This window comes from Alexandromys fortis, unplaced genomic scaffold (assembly GCF_014885135.2).
Source record: "Alexandromys fortis isolate MF-2015 unplaced genomic scaffold, M_Fortis_MF-2015_v1.1 scaffold_240, whole genome shotgun sequence".
NCBI lineage: Eukaryota > Metazoa > Chordata > Mammalia > Rodentia > Cricetidae > Alexandromys > Alexandromys fortis.
In genome coordinates, this window is record NW_026068133.1 from 967,367 (window position 1) to 990,486 (window position 23,120).

General features: G+C 50.5%; 1 protein-coding gene across 4 annotated transcripts; it reads left to right on the forward strand.

Annotated features, from left to right (window-relative positions):
- Nucleotides 1-740: 740 nt before the first annotated feature.
- Cblc (Cbl proto-oncogene C) lies at nt 741-16,650 on the forward strand. Of its 4 annotated transcripts, XR_007589293.1 has the most exons (12): nt 741-1,335; nt 3,476-3,622; nt 3,995-4,151; nt 4,393-4,514; nt 6,321-6,458; nt 7,965-8,052; nt 10,306-10,437; nt 10,985-11,143; nt 11,447-11,524; nt 15,824-15,930; nt 16,034-16,108; nt 16,573-16,650. XR_007589293.1 is itself a non-coding variant. In XM_050126335.1 (11 exons), exons 1-11 carry the CDS (start codon nt 995-997, stop codon nt 16,634-16,636), a joined length of 1,533 nt encoding a protein of 510 aa, XP_049982292.1. In that variant the 5' UTR covers nt 741-994; the 3' UTR covers nt 16,637-16,650. The 4 variants fall into 4 exon arrangements, 3 of the variants coding, with proteins under 3 accessions (XP_049982292.1, XP_049982293.1, XP_049982294.1); XM_050126335.1 differs by lacking the exon at nt 16,034-16,108; XM_050126336.1 differs by lacking the exon at nt 16,034-16,108 and having other exon boundaries at nt 10,988-11,143.
- Nucleotides 16,651-23,120: the final 6,470 nt, after the last annotated feature.

Sequence of the window (23,120 nt, forward strand, 5' to 3'; positions counted from 1 at the left end):
AAAAAACAGCTAGAGAGAGAGAAAGAGAGAGAGAGAGAAAAAAACAGCTCGAGCTATTTAGGAAGAGCCTAATTAGAAGGAGGGGGAGCAAAGAAGAGAGAGAGAGAGACAGGGGGAAGAGGAGACAGGAGGAAGGGGGAGGAGAGGAAGAGGAAGAAGAAGAAAAAGGAGGAGGAGGAGGGAGAGGGAGAAGGGAGAATGCAGGCTGGAGAGAATCAGCACCCAGCCTGCCTAGATGGCTGCCCTGGGTGTCCTGGGTGCCCTGGGTGCCCTGGGTGCCATTGGACAGCGAGGACCATGTCCACGGCGCCCCCTGGCGGCTACCTGAAGCACAGTCGGCGCGGACCCTACAGGTCTGACAGGTTGGAGTGCAAACCTGCCTGTAGCCACTCCCCTGCAGCCCTGTGCATTCCTGAACTTTACTTTCCCCCACACCTCTTTTACCTCTTGAAAATCTGAGTACTTAAACTGCAACCTAATTCCCCTTACTTGCCATGGGACCCAGAGCTCTGGGCGTTCTAGTTACCTTCCCTCTGGGACACAGAGTAGGTAAGCGACTTTCTGTTCTTAGGAGATTCCACTGCCTGAACTTTGATCCCACGCAACGAGCAAAGACTGAAACCTTCCTGAAATGATTCAGGAAGGGGTGTTGTGTCCCAGAGCCCCTCCCTGTGGGGTGTGGAGAACCAAGCTTCTAACACCCTCCTCCTCTGTTTGCCACCTCTTTCCACACACTAAGGAGCCCAAGCCCCAGCCCTCCTCCCTTAGACTCAGGGGTCCAGACCCCAGCCAACCTCCCCTAGACCCAGGGGGTCCAGTCCCCAGCCCTCCTCCCTCAGACTCTGCAGTCGGGCCCCTTTAGGGCAGCTGCCACCTGCAGTCCCCTTCCTTTCTACAGAACCCGCCCTCTGCTCCCTCCTGGTTCCGCCCCTACCTGGAGCCTTTCCTCGCCTCACCCCTCCATCTCAGGCTATCCGAGAGACCCACGGCTGCGATGGCATCCCCGCGAGGATGGCAGTGGGGAGAGCCACGAGCGTTCGGCCGGGCAGTGAAGCTGCTACAGCGCTTGGAAGAGCAATGCAAGGACCCCAGACTGGTTATGGGGCCCCCGTCGCTGCGGGTCCTTCTGCCCCGCACCGCTCAACTACTTCGAGAAGTGGCAAAAGCCCGGCGCGAGGCTGAGGGAGACCCCGAGGGTCCCGGTGGCGCTGGGGATTATCTGGTCATCTACCTGGCCAATCTGGAGGCCAAAGGCAGGAAAGTGGCCGAGCTGCTGCCACCCCGAGGCAAAAAGGATGCGAACGAGGAGGTTTTCCGGGAGGGCTCCAGATTCAGGTGAGCACTGACCTGCCTCAGAAACAAGGCATGAACTAATGATTTCCGGATCATGCCTCCAGCCACCTCCTCCCTCAGTCCCAGGGGCCCAGGCCCAGCCCTCCTCCCTCAGACACAGGGGTCCAGACCCCTCCTCCCTCAGACCCAGGAAAACTAAGCCACCCCATTTTTTCTTCCCTTAAGCACTCATGCCGCCAATCCCCCTTTCTTCCTTTTGTGGATCACCTTGCAGCTGGGATCCAGACGTGAGTCTCTCCTGAGGGCCTTAGATACACAGCGCCTTATGAATGTAGGGATCCCAGAGACTTCCTGTTGAGGGGGTGAGCGTGCTCACCTCTGGTGTCTGAACAACACTGGGTCATTCCCGGACCTGCATGAGTGCCATAGACTTCGGTTCCTGAAGCCTAGGCTAAGGACCTTGGACTTGCCAGCTCTCTCTCTGAGGAACAGGTGCACGGGAGGACTGGAGCCCGGATCCCAGAGCAAGGTCTAAATCAGTGTTTGGCTTGGCTCCCACGCCCTAGCAATGGCTTCCCTGGCTTATAGAATCGCCTCAATTCATGAGGAAATGAAATCAATCTCCTGCCTGCCCATATTGTTTAAATTCTCATTATCCCCAATTATAACCCATGAAAGAAATACTACTCCAAATATATTTATATACACTACATGGAAAATGCATTTTTTTTTATTTCATCAATTTATTTCTCACTCTGTGTGTGTGTGTCCCGGTCCCAGGTCAGAAGACAGCTGGACCAGTGTGCTTAACAAAATTGTTACAATTGTTGCTTTCTTTTGGCCTACCTTGTTGCAGGCTGGTGTAAACGCCACCTGTGGGTTGCCAGCCTGGGGTCGATTGGTCTTTTTACACGATTGCTAGAACCATCCTAAAACACAGATGTTTACATTCTGATTCATAACTGTAGCAAAATTACAGTTATGAATTATCAATGAAAATAATTTTATGGTTGTGGGTCACCACAACCTGAGGAGCTGTATTAAAGGGTCACAGCATAGGAAGGTTGAGAACCACTAACGGAGGGGGTAAGAGGGCTTATTCCCCCAGCAGAGGACCTAGGTTTACAGCACCCAGGATGGATGGCTCACAATCACCTGTAACTCCAGCTCCAAGGGATCTGACACCTTCTGGCCTCCTCAGAAATCCACACTCATGTGCACATACCTATACACACACACACACACACATGCACACACACACACAAATAAAAACAAGTCTTTAAAAAAAGAAAAAAGAGGACTTGATCGAGGGAGGGGGAGGGAAATGGGAGGCAGTGGCGGGGAGGAGGCAGAAATCTTTAATAAATAAATAAATTTAAAAAAGAAAAAAGAATCAGTCCCTTACTCTGGACTGATTGTGGTAGCAGAGACTTTTGACCCCCGTACTCAGGAGGCAGAGGCAGGTGAATCACTGTGAGTTCAAGGCCAGCCTGGTCTATATAGTGAGTTCTAGGCCAGCTGAGACTACATAATGAGACCCTGTCTCCAAAAAAACAAAAAACAGGAGAATGGAAGAAAAGAGAAGTGTACCTTCCCGTCTGAACCAGCAGAGCTGTGGGCGGCAACCTCACTGGGCTACACAGCTCTGCGTTCTGGGAAGCTAGGTTGCTAAGAAACTGCCAGAAGCCCTGCAGACCTGCCCAAGGAAGTTATTAATATAAATGAGAAATATAATAAAATCAGCATGCACTGAGTGTTGACCCAATATGATGTGCAGGTTTTGTTTGATTTTGAGATGCTGGGGATGGAAGCTAGGAACCTGAGCATTGTAAGAAGAGGCAGTACCACTGAGTCATGACCGCACAGATCACTGGGGGATTCTAGGCAGGGGCTCTACCACTGAGCCACACCCCAGCCCCTCACTGGGGGATTCTAGGCAAGTGCTGTTGTTCTGCTAAGTGATAGTTCCAGGTCCAGGGACTCCTTTGGTGGTTCGAGGCTATTTTGGATATTAGCTTCCACTTTTCCTTCACAGATGAGGAAATTGAGGCTCAGAGAGGAGAGTCCTCAGGACAGGGACCGGCTCCTTTGGTGCACTGACTTATTAGAAGGAATCGGAGGGCCTTGCTCCTGTAGCGACTCTCCCTGTGTCCAGCGTGATGCTCATAACCTTTTCCTGCAGGCGACAGCTGGCCAAGCTGGCCCTCATCTTCAGTCACATGCACGCGGAGATGAGTGCACTCTTCCCTGGGGGGAGGTACTGCGGACACCTGTACCAGCTCACTGAGGGCTCTGCCCACACCTTCTGGAGGGAGCACTGTGGAATCCGGTGAGTGAACCTTCAAGACCAGGGGATGGTGGGCTGCAAGTCCCTTAACTACTCTCCCCAATGCCCCGAAGTGTGTGTGTATGGTGTGTGTGTGTGTGTTGTGTGATGTGTGTGTGTTGTGTGTGGTGTGTGTTTGTGTGTGTGGTGTGTGTGTGGTGTGTGTGTATGTGTATGTGCGTGTGTATGCGTGTGTGTTGCGTGTGTGTCATGTGTGTGGTGTGTATATTTGTATATGTGTGTGCGTGTGTGGTGTGTGTGTGGTGTGTGTGGTATGTATGGTGTGTGTGTGGTGTGTGTGATGGGGGGACCAGTAGCCTCCTGTTATAGACCCTCCCTACATGAGCTTCCGCAACCCCACCCCTTCCCATCCAGGTGTGTGCTTCCCTGGGCGGAGTTCCAGTCCCTGCTGTGTGCTTGCCACCCTGTGGAACCAGGCCCCATCACCCAGGCCTTGCGTTCCACCTTGGACCTCACCTGTAGTGGCCACGTGTCTGTCTTTGAGTTTGACATCTTCACCAGGCTCTTCCAGGTCAGAGAAGGTCAAAAGTGGACCTAGAACTTTGGGTCCGAGGGAGGAGATGGGGCCTGGATCTGAAGGAGGAGGGCTGTTTGGACCGCTGAGTCCTGGGGAGAGAGGGTGCATGGTTTCCTGTGTGTATAATGTGCAGGGCCACCGTGGGTGTGAGCATGGTCACGGAGTCTTGAACCTGAAGATCTTCGATCATAGTTTACTTCATATGTCCCTTAGTGACCCTCTCTGTCCCTCCCAGCCGTGGCCGACCCTACTCAAGAACTGGCTGCTCCTGGCTGTCAACCACCCCGGCTACATGGCCTTCTTGACCTATGATGAAGTCCAGACGCGCCTGCAGGCCTGCAGGGACAAACCAGGCAGGTGAGCAAAGCCGGCTCCGTGGGCCAGGGCTGGGCAGTTCAGGGGTCCAGTCCTGGCTCGCAGGCAGAAGAATCCTTGAGGTTCTGAGAGACCAAGAATCGAGGTTTCTGGGAACCCAGAGGTCAGGAACTCTGCAGCTGGAGGCCTGTGATGTTCTCTTGTAATTTCAGCACTCAGGAGGAAGAGGCAGGTGGGAGTTCAAGGTTCAAGGCCCGCCTGGTCTACAGAGTGAGTTCTAGGACAGCCAGGGCTACACAGAGAAACTCTATCTCAAACAAAGCAACAAAAAACAAACAAACAAAACCCCTAAGTTCTGATGCCCAGTCTCTTTTCCTGGGGCCCCCTGGGTCATTCCATGGCTCAGCAACTAAAGCAACAATACCTGGTCCAGCAAGGAGTCCTGAAGGCCCTAATCGAGATAAGGCCCATCTCTGACAAGTCAGAGGCTATGTGGTGAGCCTCTTTGTTTGGATTTGTTTGGAGCTAGGGTGTAGACAGAGTTTTTACTGTCCTTACTGCCTGTTTCCCAAATAACTACTCAGAGTCTTAACTCAGCCAATAGGCCAGGATTATATTCTTACATTTTAAATTAACTAATATATCTTATCTGCCCCCTGCCCTGTGGCAGTACCCTCATTAGCATGGCGTGTTCATCACCTGTTCCCTCTGTGTCTCTTTTCATCTGATTTTCCCGCCTAGTCTCAACCTGCCCTGCTATAGGCCAGTCAACTCTTTATTAGGCGAGAGAGTAATACACATTCGTAGTGTACAAAAAGATTGTTCCGCAGCGATAGGGCTTGCTTCCTGTAGCCCAGACTGGCCTCAAACTTGCCGTGTAGCTACAGACGACCCTTGAAATCCTGATCATCCTTCCTTTACCTCCCAAATGCTGGGGTTACAGATGTCACCCTCACACTCAGCTGGGATTTATTTGTTTTCTTTTGAGACAAGGTCTCCCTGTCGCCCAGGCTGGGCTTGAACTTGGGAACCTCTTGCTTTGGCTTCCTGAATACTGGGATTATAGGTGGGCAGCATGCTCAACTTGTCCGGCCTCTGAAATATTTCGAACGTGAGCCCTCGTGGGTGAGCGTAAGAGACGGGGAAAACTGACATTGGAGAGACCTTACTTCCTTTCCGGTCAGGGGCTCCTTAGGGAGCTAAGGATGAGGAGCTGAGCGCACGGAGGAGCACGGAGGTTGAGGGAAGATACCTCTGCGGGGCTCTGGAAGATCAGGGTAGAGAGCAGCTGCTTCCCAGAGCTCCCCATTCACTACGAGCTGCGGGCGGAAGAGGAAGGAAGAGAGAGGGGAGGGTCTTCCTCAGTCTGTCCTCTCTGTCCAACTCTGTCAGTCCCTCTGTCTCTGCATCATACCAGGCATTCTGATCAGTGGTAACATCCTTGTCCAGATGGGTTCCTAGACAAGGTTTCTGTTAGGCCAGGCTAGCCTTGACCCTGCTGTATAGGGCAGGGAGGGAAATTATAAAATTGAAAGAAAGAACCGGAGTATGGGATTCCAGCACGGATGGATACAAGCTTTCAAGCTTGTATCAGTGTCTGGGTGTGCTTTGCCTTGTTTTTTTCCTGTATTAGCCTGATTCTCAGTCGTGACCTGTCCCTACAGTGGGCAATGTCTGAAGCTATAGCCATACACCCTTCCAGTTTATAATTAGGGTGGGGAGCAAAGCACTGCTAGCTACCACAAAGGACGGGAAGATACCTGGATCCCGGGTGCGGCAGACAGATGGGTGTTTCCATCATGGGCAGCAGCGGCCACTCTCTTGCTCCATCCCACTATCTCCCCACAGCTACATCTTCAGGCCCAGCTGTACTCGCCTGGGGCAGTGGGCTATTGGGTACGTGAGTCCCGAGGGAAGCATCCTACAGACCATTCCTCCCAACAAACCCCTGTTCCAGGTGCTCCTGAAAGGACAAAAGGACGGCATGTGAGTGTCCAACCCGAAAGGAAAGAGGTGTCAGCAAAATCCAGATTATGCACAAACCATGGCGGGATGGTGCAGGGTGGGCAGACACACCAAACTGCAACGCCACAGGCGCCCAGCAGGGGGCGGGCAGGCTCTCGAGGCAGCAGAATGTCTGCTTCCACACAGCAGGTTACTTGGTCTGGGCTCCAGAGTCTGTGTTTCTGGAGGCTATACCCTGCTCTAGGATCTAGATTGGCGGGGCAGGAGTCAGGGAAACAGCTAGACTGGTGGTTTTCCACCTGTAACCTCAGCTTTTTCCAGTTTCCAGTTTCCTCCGGGAAGTTGCCCGCTGTAGGGTGAGGAGGGGAGGGGCAGGCTGCTCTCCCCTGTTCTCCCTCACCCAGATCTTATCTGGTTTGCGCTGCCGGGGACCAGTGACCCAGCTAGGCAAGGAGCTACCAGGGAACTGCATGGTTAGAGTGATATAGAGACGGAGATGTGTGTGTGTATGTGTGTGTGTGTGTGTGTGTGAGAGAGAGAGAGAGAGAGAGAGAGAGACAGACAGACAGACAGACAGACAGACAGACAGACAGACAGACAGCAGACATGTTGTTTCTCATTGTTCCCTGGGGTACTATTCTATAAGATGGCAAAGGCCTTGAATCATCACAGAGTTGCTCCTCTGGGGAAGAGGCAGGTTCTCTTCACCTCCATTTCATGACTGGTCCCCTTGCTTTTATTACATTATTTATTTTATTAGGTTTTTTTTCCCCCTTTGGCTTTTGTTCTTTGTTTTGAAAGTGTATTGAGCATGAGCAGGGATGGAGTGTGTGTGTGTGTGTGTGTGTGTGTGTGTGTGAAAATATTAAAGGCACAAGAGGATCCTGAGATCTGCATTCTAAGCTACATAGTGAGACCTACTTTCAGCAAGAAAAAGAAAAAGGTATAGGTCATGCTGTGGGCGTGACTCAGCAGTAGAGCCCCTGCCTAGAATCCCCCAGTGAGGGGCTGGAGCTGGATCAGTGGTAGAGCCCCTGCCTAGAATCCCCCAGTGAGGGGGTGGGGGTGGCTCAGTGGTAGAGCCCCTGCCTAGAATCCCCCAGTGAGGGGCTAAGGGGCGTGGCTCAGTGGTAGAGCACTTGCATAACATCCTCCAGGTTAGGTTTCACACTGTGAAATGCAGTAATAATCACAATAACAACCTTCCAGCACTGGCTTTGAAGAGCCATGGGATCCTGGACCGGGAGATGTTTGGATTCCTTTCTTGGTTCTCAGGCTAGAGACCAAGGTTCAATGTGACTTCCTTGAGATGATCAAGTGGACAGCTCTGTCCCAGGGACTGGAGAGCATACTTGCTCTGGGGAGTCCCAGTGTGGGCTTGTGGCAGGTCCTAACACACACACACACACACACACACACACACATACACACACACACACACACACACACACACACACCCTGGATAAATGAGGTAGGCAGATCCTTGTGAGTCCAGCCACTCAGAGCCCAACTCTGTTCTTCTCTCAGCCTCCTCTACCCTGATGGAAAGAACCACAACCCAGATCTGACCGAGCTGTACCAGGCAAAACTCCACCAGCGCATTGAGGTATCAGAGGTGAGTCTCTTACCTACACCTGCTACCCACACCGGGTTCCTACCCCCAACTTGCCTTAGCTCAGAGACCTCAAAGACAGTGCCAACATGGGGCTATGTGACCTCAAGCCAATCCTGGCTTCTCTGAGGCTGTCTGAGTTCTTCTGCTGGGAACTATAGCCTCTGCAGCCTCCTTCCCATGGGGTTTTATTGGATATGAAATAAAGAAAAGAGCTTCTGAGATAATCAGAACAGCTGATGCAATTGAGTGTTCATCAGCTCTGAGTCTGAACAGACACCCAGGAGAAGAGCCAAAGTGTTTGTCTTTTAGTTTTTAGGATGGAACTCAGGAGCTCGTGCATGTTAGGCAGGGGCTCTACCGCTGAGCCATAACCCCGTTCTTGTTTGTTTGTTTGTTTGAGACAAGTTTTTTTTAGTAGCCCTGGCTGTCCTGGAATTCACTCTATAGACCAGGCTGACCTCAAACTCACAGCCTGCCAATAACTTTATTGACTATAACTGCAAAGGACTGGGAATTAACAAAAGTTCTAGCCAAAGGCACTGCAGCCAAGCCTGAAGACCTGAGTTCAGCTCCCAGGATCCTCGCAGTCTAAGGAAAGAGCAGAGTCCTGCTGGCCATTCTCTGACTTCCACGCGACTGATGGGCTGCATGTCCACAGAGTACCACCAACAGCTCAGCTCTTGCCCCCCACATGGTGGTGGTATTATTATTACTATTATTATTATTATTTATTTTGAGACAAGGTCTCTCTTTGTAGACCTGGCTGTCCCTGAACTTCTTATGTAGTGGTCCACGAGGCTGGCCTCAAGCTCTCAAAATCCAACTACCTCTGCTTCCTAAACACTGGAATTAAAAGTATGCACCACCGTGCCTGGCCCTTGGGTTTTTGATACAAGACCTTTCTATGTAGCTGAGGCTGGCCTGGAGCTCCCAAACCTCCTGCCTCAGCCTCTGGAGGAATTACAGTCCTTTGACACCATGAGATTTTTTTATCCTAAGTAATTTCATTCTATATTTGATATATACTCACTATTCATATTATTTTAATATATATCTTAAGTATTTATTTTTATTATTTAAAAAATACTTTATGTGTGTGAGTGTTTGTCTGTAGGTATGTGTAGTCTCTGTGTGTAGTGCCCACAGAAGCCAGAAGTGGGTGTTGGATCCACTGGAACTGGAGTTACAGATATATGTGATCTGACATGCGGGTGCTGGGGTTTGAACCTGGGTCCTCTGGAAAAGCAGCCGATGTTCTTAACTGCTAAGCCATCTCTCCAGCACCTATTTTTACTTAATTATGTGTATATGTGTCTATCTGCATGTGGACTTATGCTTGTGAGCCCAAGTGCCCTCGAAAGCCAGGGGTGCCGAATGCCCCTGGAGCTCCAGGAGATTGTGTGCTTCCCTGGATGAATGCTGGGGAACCAACCGTGGGTCCTCTGCAAGAGCAGCAGAGAGTCTTCACAGTGGAGCCACCTCTCCAGCCCCTTCTTAATACTCTCATTGCTGTTTATCTGAAATTCAAGTGGAATGAAACATGTCGTATTTGCTAAATCGAGTAGTTCTGGGGCTGGAGAGGTGGCTCGGTGACTAAGAGCATTCGCCGTTCTTGCAGGGGACCCCGGTTCGGTCCCCAGCACCCACCTGGCAGCTTCACCTGTAACTCCAGTCCAGGAGATTCAGTGTCCACCGACACCAGACACACAAGCGATGCACAAAAAATACATGCAGTCTTTCACACATACACAAAGAACATAAACAAAAGAGTCTAAAAAAAAAAACAAATGGCTAAAAAAGTTAGCATTCCTGAGTAAAGACAAATCCGGAAATCTTGTTCGGGGTTGAATACATGATTGGCCTGGTGGTGACTTGTGGCTATAATTCCACTGCCGGGTAGGCTCGGGTCTGCCTCTGGGTCACTTCGTGAGATCTCTTGGCCAGGAAAGAAAACGATGATGATGGTGCCTGTGAAGGCCTTAGGTGCACTGGCCTTCAACCTGGCTGTGGTTTTATGTGAGGGATTTTATTTTGTTGTCGTTTGGTTTGGTTTAATTTGGGTCATGACAGAAGCTGACCTTGAACTTCTGACTCCCCTGCGTGTGCTCCACCCCCAGTGCTAGAGCTAGGGGTGGAACGGGCAGACACTGTACCAGCCGTGCTCCACCCAGACTTGGGACAGGATCCAGGCTGGCACAGAAGCCGGGGACCGTCCTCCCAAGCCTCCCCTCACCCCACCAATTTACCTCCCAGGAGCAACTGCAGCTCTATGAAGCCATGAACTCCACATTTGAGCTGTGCAAGATCTGTGCTGAGAGGGACAAGGACGTGAGGATCGAGCCTTGTGGGCACCTTCTCTGCAGCCACTGCCTGGCTACCTGGCAGGTGGGGCTGCCATTTGTCATCTTTCTGCCCCTCCCTCCCCTAAAAGCCCCGTCTAGATCTCCCAGGGGCCTCATGAGAGAACAGAGGTCCGGTCAGGCCACTCAGGGCCCTGGCTGTCTGAGTTAATGTCTCTGGACCCACCTCACCCTGAGTCACAGCCTCCATTCCTCCCTGAGCAGCTACATAATGGGTTTTAGAAAGGGCTCCCTTCTCCCTTCCAGCAGGCCTGTGTGGCGTCAATAGCTTTCCCTTACCGGACCTTGACCTAAGCCTCTAAAGGCTAGAACTAAATATTCCATCATCAGTGGTACGAGGAGGGGCCAGCCCTTCAAATCCCTCAGCAAAGACCTGAGCTCTGCTGGCCTAGGCCCTGGCCTGCAAGTCCTTCCTGGATTCAGACCAGGCCAGCCCCATCCCAACCCTCTCCCCAACGCTCACCCGGTCCAGAGCTCAGCTCTCTCCAGCCTTCCCTCCCTACATCGCTTAGTGCATTTGAAGTCAGAAGGGAGACAAGAGGGTAATTGACATTTTTCTTCCTTGTCCCCAGCAGTCGGATAGCCAGACCTGTCCCTTCTGCCGGTGTCAGATCAAAGGCCACGAGGCTGTGAGTATCTGTCAGGCACAAGAGAGGTCCGTGGAGTTCAGAGCCACCACAGAGGAAGCCAGAGACAACTGTCACCATGAGGCTGTGTGGAATCTGGACCAGGTGAGCAGGGCCAGGCAGGGCCTAGAACCACTGTTCCCAGGGTCTGATGGAGGAAGTCTTGGGTCTGATGGAGGGGGCTGAAGACTAGAATCTTGGTCTAAGGGAGGAGGCTGGGACCTGGCCTCTGGGTTTGAGGGAGAGGGTCTAGAACGGGAGTGTCTGCCTGGCTGAGTCTGGCCTGGCTTTCCCTGGCAGTGTGATATGAGGGTGAGACCCTGTACCCGCGGCAGGGAGTCTGCACAGCGCCCCCTGCTGGACACGATGAGGAATTAGCCCACAGCCGACCTCCTCTGTTTCCTTCAGGTGACTCCCGCTGCTCCCCCATTGCCCCCTGAAGATCCGTCCCCTAGGACACCCCAAGACAACGGCTGGCTGACAGTGGTGAGTGACATCTGAGATGGATGTGGTTAGAGTCTCATTTCCCTCCATGTGGCCACAGTCTGGGGTCACAGCGATGGACTCCTCAGGATGCCCTCCCCGCTTCCTCTGTTTGATGTGGATGAGTGCTTTGGCTGCATGTCTTTCAGTCCACGGTGAACACGTGGTACCCATGGAAGCCAGATTCCCAGTTCCAGTGGGTTATGAGCTGTCATATGAGAGCCGGGTACTGAACCTGGGTCCTCTGCAAGAGCAGCCAGGACTTAACCGCTGAGCCATCCCTCCAGCTCTCCTCTTCCAACTCTACTTCCTCCTCACCCCCCCTCCTTCTTCCCCCTCCTCTTTCCTGTCCTTTGGGAATCGGGCTCCAGTTTGACATCCGTGCTGGCTGAAACTCTCCATCTCCCTGCCTCAGCCTCCTGAGTACTGGAACGAAGAACACACTCCTCAATCCAGCTCCCACGTGCTCACTCTTCAAACGAGCTCTGTTTCTCTTTCTTGCCCCTCCCACTCCACACCCCTGGACCTTCTGAGACCCTCCCCAACGGGGAGGGCAGCTGTCCCCGCAGCCTAGCCCAGTGCACGCTGGCCCGATCAATACCCAGCTGACTTCAAACAAACAACTCAGGAAATCCGGGAACGTTATTCTATCACAGCAAACGAGAGTCAGCAGGAAGGGGGGGCGAGAGCCCAGGGAGAGAAGCTAAAAACAGATCTGGACCCACGGCCAAAGGCAAATGGAAACATTAGGAGGTACTCAGCTGGCTCCCTGAGGACAGGGAGGGGCAGCAGCCAGGACAGCAGCCTGCCGATCACCTCCAGCCAGATGGGTGCACCTTGGCCTGGGCCGCGCCCTCCGCCTGGCATGAATCGCCGCTGCTCCTGTTCACGTTCCTGTAAACTCCTACTCCTTGGCTTTCCCTACACACCAGGGAAGAGAAAGCCCTGAGCCTGCCCGCTTCAGGAAATGTGACTATTCTTTTGAGAGCAGTTCAAAAGTATGTGGCTTTTGTTACGTCCTTCACCTTCTTCCCTCATGATTATTTATTTATTTATTTATTTTTAGTTGATAGAATTTTTTTTTACTTAAAAATTTCCACCTCCTTCCATTTTCCTCCCTATTATTATTTATTTTTAAGATTTTTTTTCCAGGCCAGACTAGGTGGCACAGGTCTTTAATCCCAGCACCTGGGAGGCAGAGGCAGGCGGATCTCCTGGGAGTTCCAGGCTAGTCTGCTCTAAAGAGCAATTCCAGGACAGCCAGGACTACACTGAGAGATCCTGGATTTTTTTGGTTTTTTAATATATATTTATTTTAATGTATGATTGCTTTGAATGTGTGTGTGTCTGTGTGTGGTGTGCACGTGCACACATACACACGCACGCGTGCACACATGCCTGGTGCCCAGAAGAGGGTATGAGATCTCCTAGAATTGAGGTTACAGACAGTCCTTAAGCCTCTGTGTGGGTGCTGGGAACTGAACCCCGGTCCTCACTGGCTACTCAACCACTAAGCCATCTTTCCAGCCCCATTGTTTTATTTTGAGATAGGGTCTCACTCTGTAGACCAGGCTGGTCTAGGACTCACAGAGATCCACCGGCCTCTCCTTCCTGCGTGCTGGATTAAAGGCGTGCACCGCCGCCCCTGGCATGTCTCATCTATCTGTGTAGGCCTGAATGTATGTTGTGTAGCATGTGCATACAGGTGTGTACAGTGTCTGCAAAAGTCAGGAGAGGGCACCAGAACCCCTGGAACTGGAGTTGCATATGGTTGTGAGTCACCTTGTGGGTATCAGAAGCTGAATCTGGCTCTAAATCACTGATCCATTTCTCCAGCACCCCTCCCATCTTTATTTTTAGGTTCTAAGAACTGAACCCAGAGTCTTGTATATTTTAGACAAGTACTCCACTGAGCCACGCCCCAGCCCCTCACTAGGGGATTCTAAACAGGTGCTCTACCACTGAGCCACGCACCAGCCCCTCACTGGGGGATTCTAGGCAGGGGCTCTACCACTGAGCCACACCCCAGCCCCTCACTGGGGGATTCTAGGCAGGGGCTCTACCACTGAGCCACACCCCAGCCCCTCACTGGGGGATTCTAGGCAGGGGCTCTACCACTGAGCCACACCCCAGCCCCTCACTGGGGGATTCTAGGCAGGGGCTCTACCACTGAGCCACACCCATAGCCCCTTCCTCTCTTCTTAAAGGGGGCTCACAGCTTCTTCACATACTCTATTTCTATGACAGCCACGGATCCAGAGGAGACACCACGAAACCCATTATCCCTGGCTTCAGTTTACGGAGCCTAGGAACCAAATGATGTTCTATGGTCTGTATGGTGTGTGACATACCTTCTGTACCGCGTGTGACATACCTGGGCCTACCACCAAAGACCACCATGGGCACTGGATGGGTCTTCTCGTTTTCATGGCTGTAGTTAACATAATGAGGATTGGTATACAGTCCTTCTGCGTGTGCTTTCCAGGCAGAATCTTACTACGTAAAATCGGGGCTGTGTCTGAACTCAGATCCTCTTGTAAAGTGGGGCTGTGTCTGAACTCAGATCCTCTTGCCTTGGCTTTCTCAGTCCTGTTATTGTGGGTCTAAGCTACGAAGCCTTATCCTTCCAAGGCCAGCAAGCCTCGTTCACCACAGCACCTCCTACCTTGGAGCCTTTCCCCTTGGCTTCTGGCCTGTCATTCCAGTCTCCCAGAGGCCTTTGCAGCTGCCCCCCTCTCTCTGGCCAACATCACTCTCTCCTTGACTTGAAAGGCCTCCGAACATCTGAGCTGTTTCCTTGCTTGGGAACTGCCTTTCGTCCCTCCTCCCTCTGCCTCGCCCCACCACTGCAAGAGCCCTTCTCCTTGTTTCTCCATGTATGTCAGTTCTACAGAACAGAGATGTTTTTCTCCCTAATGCTGTGTCTCAAAAGCCTAAAACGATGCTCCAGAGATGTTTGTGGCATGAGTGGATGGGTATTTTAGACAGGGCCTCACTTATGTTTGCTATGTAGCCAAGGATGGCTTCCTAGTTCCTTTTTTGGGGTTGGGGCCTTTTTGGGTTTTGGGGGGAGTTTTTGGTTGGTGGGTTTTTTTGTTGTTGCTGTTGTTGCTTTGATTTGTGCGGGAGGGGTTCTTTTTTTTTTTTTTTTTTTTTTTTTTTTGAGAAACGGTTTCTCTGTGGCTTTGGAGCCTGTCCTGGAACTTACTCTGTAGACCAGGCTGGCCTCGAACTCACAGAGATCCGCCTGTCTTTGCTTCCCAAGTGCAGGATTTAAAGGCATGCGCCACCATCATCCAGCTGGTTTTGTTTTACAGGTTTTGTTTTGTTAAGACAGGGTTTCTCTGGTCCTGCTGTCCTGAAGCCAAGCTGGCCTACAACTCAGAGATCCTCTTGCTTCTGCCACCACAGCCAGCCCCAGTTGGGAGATTTCTGTTTTCTTTTAAAATTTACTATTAGCGTGTGTGTGTGTTTGACGTGTGTGTGTGTGTGTGTGTGTGTGTGTGTGTGTGTGTGTGTGTGTGTGTGTAAAGCTCTCAGGTGCTGAGGTCAGGGGGTAACTTTCAGGAGCTGATTCTCTCTTTCTGTCGTGGGTTCCGAGGATTGACCACAGGTCATCAGGCTTGACCAGCACTTCTTACTGCTGAGCTGTCCTGTCAGCAGTGAACTTTTCTTCCACGCAGAAAGAAAGGGTGTTGTTGTTTTATTTATGGTGGGTTGGACTACTTTAGATTTTATTTTATTTTATGTGCATTGGTGTTTTGCCTGTGTGTATGTGTATGTGAGAGTGTTAAATCCACTGGAACCGGACTAACAGACAGTTGTGAGCTGTATGTGGGTCCTGGGAACTGAACCCAGGTCCTCTGAAAGAGCAGCCAGTGCTCTCTCCAGCACCCAAATTTTCTTTTCTTTTTCTTTTTTTAAAATATTTACTTATTTATTATGTATACAATATTCTGTCTGTATGCCTGCAGGCCAGAAGAGGGCACCAGACCTCAGTACAGATGGTTGTGAGCCACCATGTGGTTGCTGGGAATTGAACTCAGGACCTTTGGAAGAGCAGACAATGTTCTTATCCTCTGAGCCATCTCTCCAGCCCCTATTTTATTTTTCTCAATTGTGTGTGTGTGCTTCTGCCTCGGCACACTTATAGAGGTCAGAAGACAATTTACACAACTCAGTTTTCTCCTATCACATGGGACCTGGGGATGGAACTCACTCAGGTCGGGAGGTTTGACAGTAAGCGTCTTTACACAGTGAGCTGTCTCACTGGCCTGACATTTCCTAATTCCTTCCTACCAGGCACCCCTCACCCTGCCCAGACTCCGAGCTCCCCTTCATTTACCAAAAATGGCCTCGGTTATGTGGGAAGTCCCCACCAGGCCCCAGGCCAGGGAGGGGGCCACAGGGTAAGTAGAGAGGCCCTGCCCAGTACTGTGAGAACTCAAGGTCTTGGAAGGGTGGGCAGAGGAAAAAGACTGAAACAGTGCTGACCAGTGATTCTCGCAGCAGAAGCTCCTGAGCGGGAATTCTCCCCTCCAGCTGGCCCTGTGTGGCCCCCAGATGTGTCCCAGATCTAGAGGCCAGGTGAGTCCTGCTGCCCTCCTTTGTCCCAGATGGGACTGGCTCTGATGCCACTGTCAGCAGACTATTCACCATCCTGCCTCAAAATAATGAAGGGGGCGGGGTTTCAGCAACATAGTTCTTCCAGACAGGGTTTCCCTGTGTAATAGTCTTAGCTGTCCTGGAACTCGCTCTTGTAGACCAGGCTGGCCTCGAACTCACAGAGATCCGCCTGCCTCTGCCTCCCAAGTGCTGGGATTAAAGGCATGTGTCACCACTGTCCAGCCTAATAAACTTCTTTTTAAAAAATACAGATAAGTCAGGCAGAGGTGGCTGGTGCCTTTAATCCCAGCACTTGAGAAGCAGAGGCAGGAACAAGAACAAGTTCCAGGACAGCGAGGGCAGTTACCCTATTTCAGAAAAAAACAAGAAATATAAATAATAAATAAGTAAACAAAGCTCTAATGCCCTTTTCTCCTGCCTGACAGGGCACCTGGACTGGAGGAAGGGCGCCCTGGAGCTGGAAGGGGTGATGACGCTGAAATAAATTGAATCCTGGCCCTTCAGTCCTTCCGCGTGTGAGGGACACCAGCAACACCATGGGGGACAGTCTGACCCCTGACACTTCCGCCATTAACTCAGGAACCAGGGCCCCTTCACCCTCAGACCTTCCCACCCATCAGAGCCGTAGGCTCCTCCTTCAGACATGGAGTCCCCTAACTACACATCCAGTCCTGGCCCCCACCCTCGTGGGACCAGAAACCCAAATCCAAGATCACTTGTTTGTTTTTCAGTTAGGGACCTGGATTGCTGCATCTGCTCTATCCCTATATAGCCCAGGCTGGACTCCAGCGTGCAGCAATCCCCCTGCCAATCCACAGACAGCTCCCCTCCTCCCCTTCTCCCAAACTAGTGTGACCATGGTCTCAACCAGACCGCAGACTCTTCTCCAGCGTTGCTTAGAGGGACTCAGCGTCCATTTGCTTTAGGTGAGACCCTGCCGTGTGTCCATCCTCCCACAGAGTCCCTCCTCTCTTACCCATTCTTCACTGGGGCACTTGTGCCATGTGCCCATAATACGCTGGAGGAGGCAGGCCTGGACCAGCCTAAGGTGGGGGAAAAAAAAGTTGCTTTGGAAGGGGACAACAAGGGACTATAGGAAGCCAGAGGGAGGTGCCCTGCTTGACCCAGGTAATGGGGGGAGGCTTCCCGGAAGAGGGGCGTCGAAACTGAGACTGTAGAGAATCGGTGTCCCGTGGGAAGGGTGCCGGAAAGTTTGACTCACAGATAAGTTACTAATAATAATAGGCAACAGAAGCCACCTCGGGAACACAGGGGATTTATTGAGAGGAGCTTTTTGGGTCAGTCACAAACTCCCAGGAGCAACTTGGAGAGCTGGGATTGGAAAGCCGTGAGACTAGTGGCCGCTAGCCAACAACGGTCACCAACTGAAACCTCTCTATAGAACCGGTTTGATGAGGACACCACAGGTTCCCCAGTGACCAGATCATGGTGCGGTCACCCGCTGCCTGCAGTCAAAAAGGCGTGGCTGCCCTTCTGTTCAGCAGGCACTCATCACAAGTCACTCCTTAGAGTGGTGGATGATGGTGGCGATGATGATTTAACTGCTCGGCGTTGCTGCAGGTGGAGAGTGGAGGATGGAGTCTCACTTGAGTGCCTCTGGCTCAATGCTCCATCAGAAGATGAAACAAAGGGGTCCCTGGACCAGGAACTGTCACTTAGCAGAACAGCACTTGCCTAGAATCCCCCAGTGAGGGGCTGGGGTGTGGCTCAGTGGTAGAGCTCCTGCTTAGAGTTTCCCAGTGTGCAGGCTAGTTTTATGTCAGTGTACCATAGGCTAGAGTTGTGAGGAGGGACCCTCAACTGAGAAAAACCTCCGCAAGATCAAGTCTGTACTGCATTTTCTTCATTTTCTTTTTCCTCATTTTTTTTTTCTGATTCCTTGATAGTTTCTTTTTTTTTTTTTTTTTTTTTTTTTTTTTTTTTTTTTTTTTTTTTTTTTTTTTTTTTTTTTTTTTTTTTTTTTTTTTTTTTTTTTTTTTTTTTTCAAGACAGGGTTTCTCTGTGGCTTTGGAGCCTGTCCTGGAACTAGCTCTGTAGACCAGGCTAGTCTCGAACTCACAGAGATCCGCCTGCCTCTGCCTCCCGAGTGCTGGGATTAAAGGAGTGCGCCACCATCGCCCGGCTTGATAGTTTCTCTGGGTAGCCCTGGAACTAGCTCTGTAGATCAGGCTGACCTCAGACTCAGAGATCTGCCTGCCCCTGCCTCCTGAGTGCTGGAATTAAAGATATTGCACCACCACCCTGCTAGGCATTTTCTTAATTAGTGATTGATGGGGGAGGGCCCAGCCCATGATGGTGCCATCCCTGAGCTGGTGGTCCTGGGTTCTGTAATAAAGCAGAACAAGCCAGTAAGCAGCACCCGCCATGGCCTCTGCATCAGCTCCTGCCTCCAGGTCCCAGCCTGGCTTGAGTTTTTGTCCTCACTTCCTTCAGTGATCACTGCAAGCGAAAGTCAAGTAAACCCTTTCCTCCCCATGCTGATTTTTGGTTATGGTGTTTCCTCACAGCAATAGTAACCATAGCTAAGACACCCAGGGAGGGGTAGGACATAGCTAAATTGTAAAATATTCCCTCATGCATGAGGTCCTGGACTCCATCCCAGCCCCACCCCAGCCCCCAAAAAAGTTGCTGGAGAGACAGACATGGTGGTTCACAGCTGACATCCCAACACTCAGGAGTCGGAGACAAGATAATCCCAAATTCAAGACCAGTCTAGGCTAAATTGCAAGAAAAGACTATCAAGTGGCTGGAGAGCGATGCTGCTTTTCTGGAGCTCCTGAGTTCAATTCCCAGCAACCACATGGTGGCTCACAGCCATCTGTAATAAGATCTGGTGCCCTCTTCTGGCCAGCAGGCATATATGCAGGCAGAATGTTGTATACACAATAAATAAATAAATAAATCTTAAAAAAATAAAGCTCAAGCTCTCAGATATGGGAAAATGACCATCCCCATGATCCTGGCAGAAGTTGTGTAATTTGTTTTCCCTCATGATGGCTGGTGGTACTGCTTCTAGAACCTTCTGTTGGTTGTGTACCAGCCCCCAAACTACACAGATCTGAGGGGAAGAAACAAAGACCCTATTTTCATACTTTCTTTCCATTCTTTCTTCCTTCCTTGTTTGTCTTGTGTACTAGGATGGAACCCAAGGTCTCTGGCTTGCTAAGTAAGTATCCTGTCATTGAACCACCTGCCCCAGCCCTCACTGGGGGACTCTACCACTGAGCCACACCCCAGCCCCTCACTGGGGGATTCTAGGCAAGCACTCTGCTGCTGAACTATGGAACCAATTCCCACTTCCTTGTGCAGAGAATGTCAAGATCTGATTATAGATGGTTTTGTAGGCTGAGAAATTGTTTCCTCCATCTTCAGAAAATCGGATCTTCTCCAGCTGTCATGGCTGGGAAACCTAGCCAATGCTGGCTCCCTCTGCAGTATTCACTCCTAATTCAAAAGTCTGGCATGGTTTTCCAAGCTTAGATCACCTTGGCTCCCAGTGGCCACAGCCAGCAGCTGTCACTGTCAGTTTCCACAGAGGGTGTGGAACTTCCGGAGAAGGCAAGAGTGGGCAAATGGCAGGTAACTGATGCCCCACAGGCAGTGGGTAAAGCTGCTTGGGATCGAGTCTGACCGCCTGGACTGGGTCCCTGGAATAGACTCCAGAAGTTCTCTCTGACCACCACTGAGCTATGCCCCATCTTAATAATAATGTATTTTAAAAATATATATATATAATTGACCACCACTTTGGACACTCTATAAACTTATACCCTTGATGTTCACAGGGTTTCTCTGAGCATCAACCCTGACTGTCCTGGAACTCACTTTGTAGACCAGGCTGGCCTCCAACTCACTCACAGAGATCCATCTGCCTCTGCCTCCTAAGTGCTGGGATTAAAGGCATGAGCTACCACCACCTGGCTGGTGTTCACTTTTTTATCTTGGACTTTTTTTTTTCCTTTTTTAATTTGTCATGTAACCAATGTTGGCCTATCATGTAGTGGAAGCTGCCTGAACTCCTGGTCCCCCTATCTCTACCTCCCAAGTGCTAAGGTTTCAGATATGTTCTTCCATGCATGGCTTTTGTCTTTTGGGGTGTGTGTGTGTGTGTGTGTGTGATGTATTTATGCATGTGCACACATAGTCCAGTCCAAAGTTGAAGTTGAGCATCTTCCTTAGTCATTGCGGCGGTTTGAAAGAAAATGACGCCCAAAGGGAGAGACATTGTTAGGTGTGGCCTTGCTGGAGGAAATGTGTCACTGTAGGGACAGGCTTTAAGGTCTCTTTTCTCCAGTTTCACTCAGTCTGACAGGCAGCCAACTTCCTATTGCCTCTGGTCAAGATGTAGTCAGCATCATATCTACCTGCATGCCACCATGCTCCCCATCATAATGATAGTGGACTGAACTTCTGAAACCGTAAGATGCCAATTAAATGTTTTCTTTGTAAGAGTTGCCATGGCCATGTTGTCTCTTTACAATAATAAAAACTAAGACAGACATGCTTCAGGCTCTCTGCCCAGCAAGCACCTGCCATGTCCCTGGGCTCTGCCTCTTGTGTAGCAGTTTCCTCCCAGTTAAAGCACTCCATCCTGGAGAGGAAAGTTCCAGGCTTGTTAAGACTCAGGAAGAAGGCAATTCACAAATCTCAGGAAGTCCCTGAAACTGACCAGCTGCACAGATGCCTCAGTTCCCAAGGTTATACAATCAGTAAGCAGTGCTAAAAAGAGGAGATTCCCGACCTGTTGAACTGCATGCAGGCTGTGCAGTATGCTCCAGGGTCCAGCATCCATGCCAGGGTGCTTTTAAGTCATCCCTGCTCCTGTTAAGTGACCCCAGTACACTCATTTGTTCACTTTTCTGTCATTGGCTCTCTGTCCGGGATGACTAGACATTTTCACTTATTTCCCCAGGAATAGCGTCTCACACACAACACTGCCCCACAAATACATGCTACCAGCCCCAGCTTTTATGTGAGTAGGTACTGGGGATTTGATCTCAGGGCCTTATGCTTGTGTAGCAAGCACTTTATCACCTGAGCAATCTCCCTAGACCTGTTTGTTTTGTTTTACTCTTTGAGACAAGCTTTAACTCTAACCCAGGCCAGCTGTCAGGGACCAGTCTCAACAAAGGCAGCTCTTGTCAGGGTAGGGGTGTGGGGATTTAGAAATATTAGTAAAGAATACAAAGACACATGTGAAAATAATAAAACAGAAAAACAGAATAGTACCAGGAGGGAGTTCCAATGAATACTGAAATCCCCTGCCTTTCCTTTTCTTACACTTTTAAACCCCAATACCACAGGGGAAAAGACAAAAGACCGCTTTAACTTGAAAGGAAGAGCAACTAGAACAGTTAACCTGCTCCAACACTTTGAGACATCAAGTCATTAGCGTTCTGTTGTTTAGGCAGAGATCCCACCCTAGACCACAGCCATGCCCAAGGTCAAACCTCCTGTTTCAAAAGAACAAGCAGAAGTACTTGTTGAATTTTCGACCATAGGTCAGGGTGGAGTGGACCTAGCTGTATAAGCCATCTTAATGTCAGAAGATCGAGTAGCCACATCCTGATTCAGAATGTGTAGCCCTGACTGTTGCAACAATTGAGCAAACTCAAATTCTCTGACCTTCAAATGAGGTAGAAATAGGCTCACATTTTTGGGCCTCCACAGCCAGTCTGAAACCTGTGTTTCTTATGTCTTTGTTTGTTGTTGCTTGAAACAGAGTCTTACCATGTACTCCCCTTTGCGGGCCTAGAACTATTTAAACCAGGCTGGATTTGAAGTTTTGCTGGTCCTCCAGCCTCTCTCTTTACATGTATGGTAATACTGCACACAGACACACACACACCATATACATACATTTACACACATCACCACACATACCACACTTACCATACACACACTCCCCACACATACATACCACACACACACTTACCATACACACCCACCCCACACACTTACCATTCACACACACACCACACACTCACCACACACACACACAGCCCAGACCAATCTTGACTCCCTTCTCCTATACTCTCCCATGCTATGACTACAATTGTGAGCCCAGCCTGCCCTTGGTTTTTTGTTTGTTTGAGATTTATTTATTTATTTATTATGTATATGGTGTTCTGTCTGCATGTATGTGCCTGCACACCAGAAGAGGGCACCAGATCTCATCATAGGTGGTTGTGAGCCACCATGTGGTTTCTGGGAATTGAACTCAGGTCCTCTGGAAGAGCATCCAGTGCTCATAACCTCTGAGCCATCTCTCCAGCCCCGTCCTTGGTTTTTTTTTTTTTTTTTTTTTTTTTGGTTTTTCGAGACAGGGTTTCTCTGTGGCTTTCCAGCCTGTCCTGGCACTAGCTCTGTAGACCAGGCTGGTCTCGAACTCACAGAGATCCACCTGCCTCTGCCTCCCAAGTGCTGGGATTAAAGGCGAGCGCCACCATTGCCTGGCCCTGCCCTTGGTTTTTATATTTACACATTGCCCCCACCAGAGCAGCTTTCAGAGATCCTCCCACATGCAACTCTCCACATTCAGCCCAAAGTGAACTCACACAACAAAGAACATCAGCAGTTGCTCTCCAGCCCCAAGTCTGGCAGCAGGCAGAACAGCCATCCTTCCAAACACGCCATGGGCCCATGTTCTGTGAGCTGTGAACCGTTGTGCCGTGTGTGGAAAGTGGAGAGAGAATGTGCAGAAGCTTCTGCCCCCATTTGTAGCCCCAGTGCATGAGAGGCTGAGGAAAGAGGCCCGACAGAGCTCATGGCCAGGAGCTGGAGAGAATGCTTACAGCACTGGCGGAGGACCCAGGCTCAGTTTCCAGAACCCATGTGGTAGTTTACAGCGTTCAATGACTCTAATTCCAGGGACACCCTCACCCTCTTCCTGCAGCCATGTGCACACACACACCTGGTACATATACATATGTGCACACAAACACACCTGGTA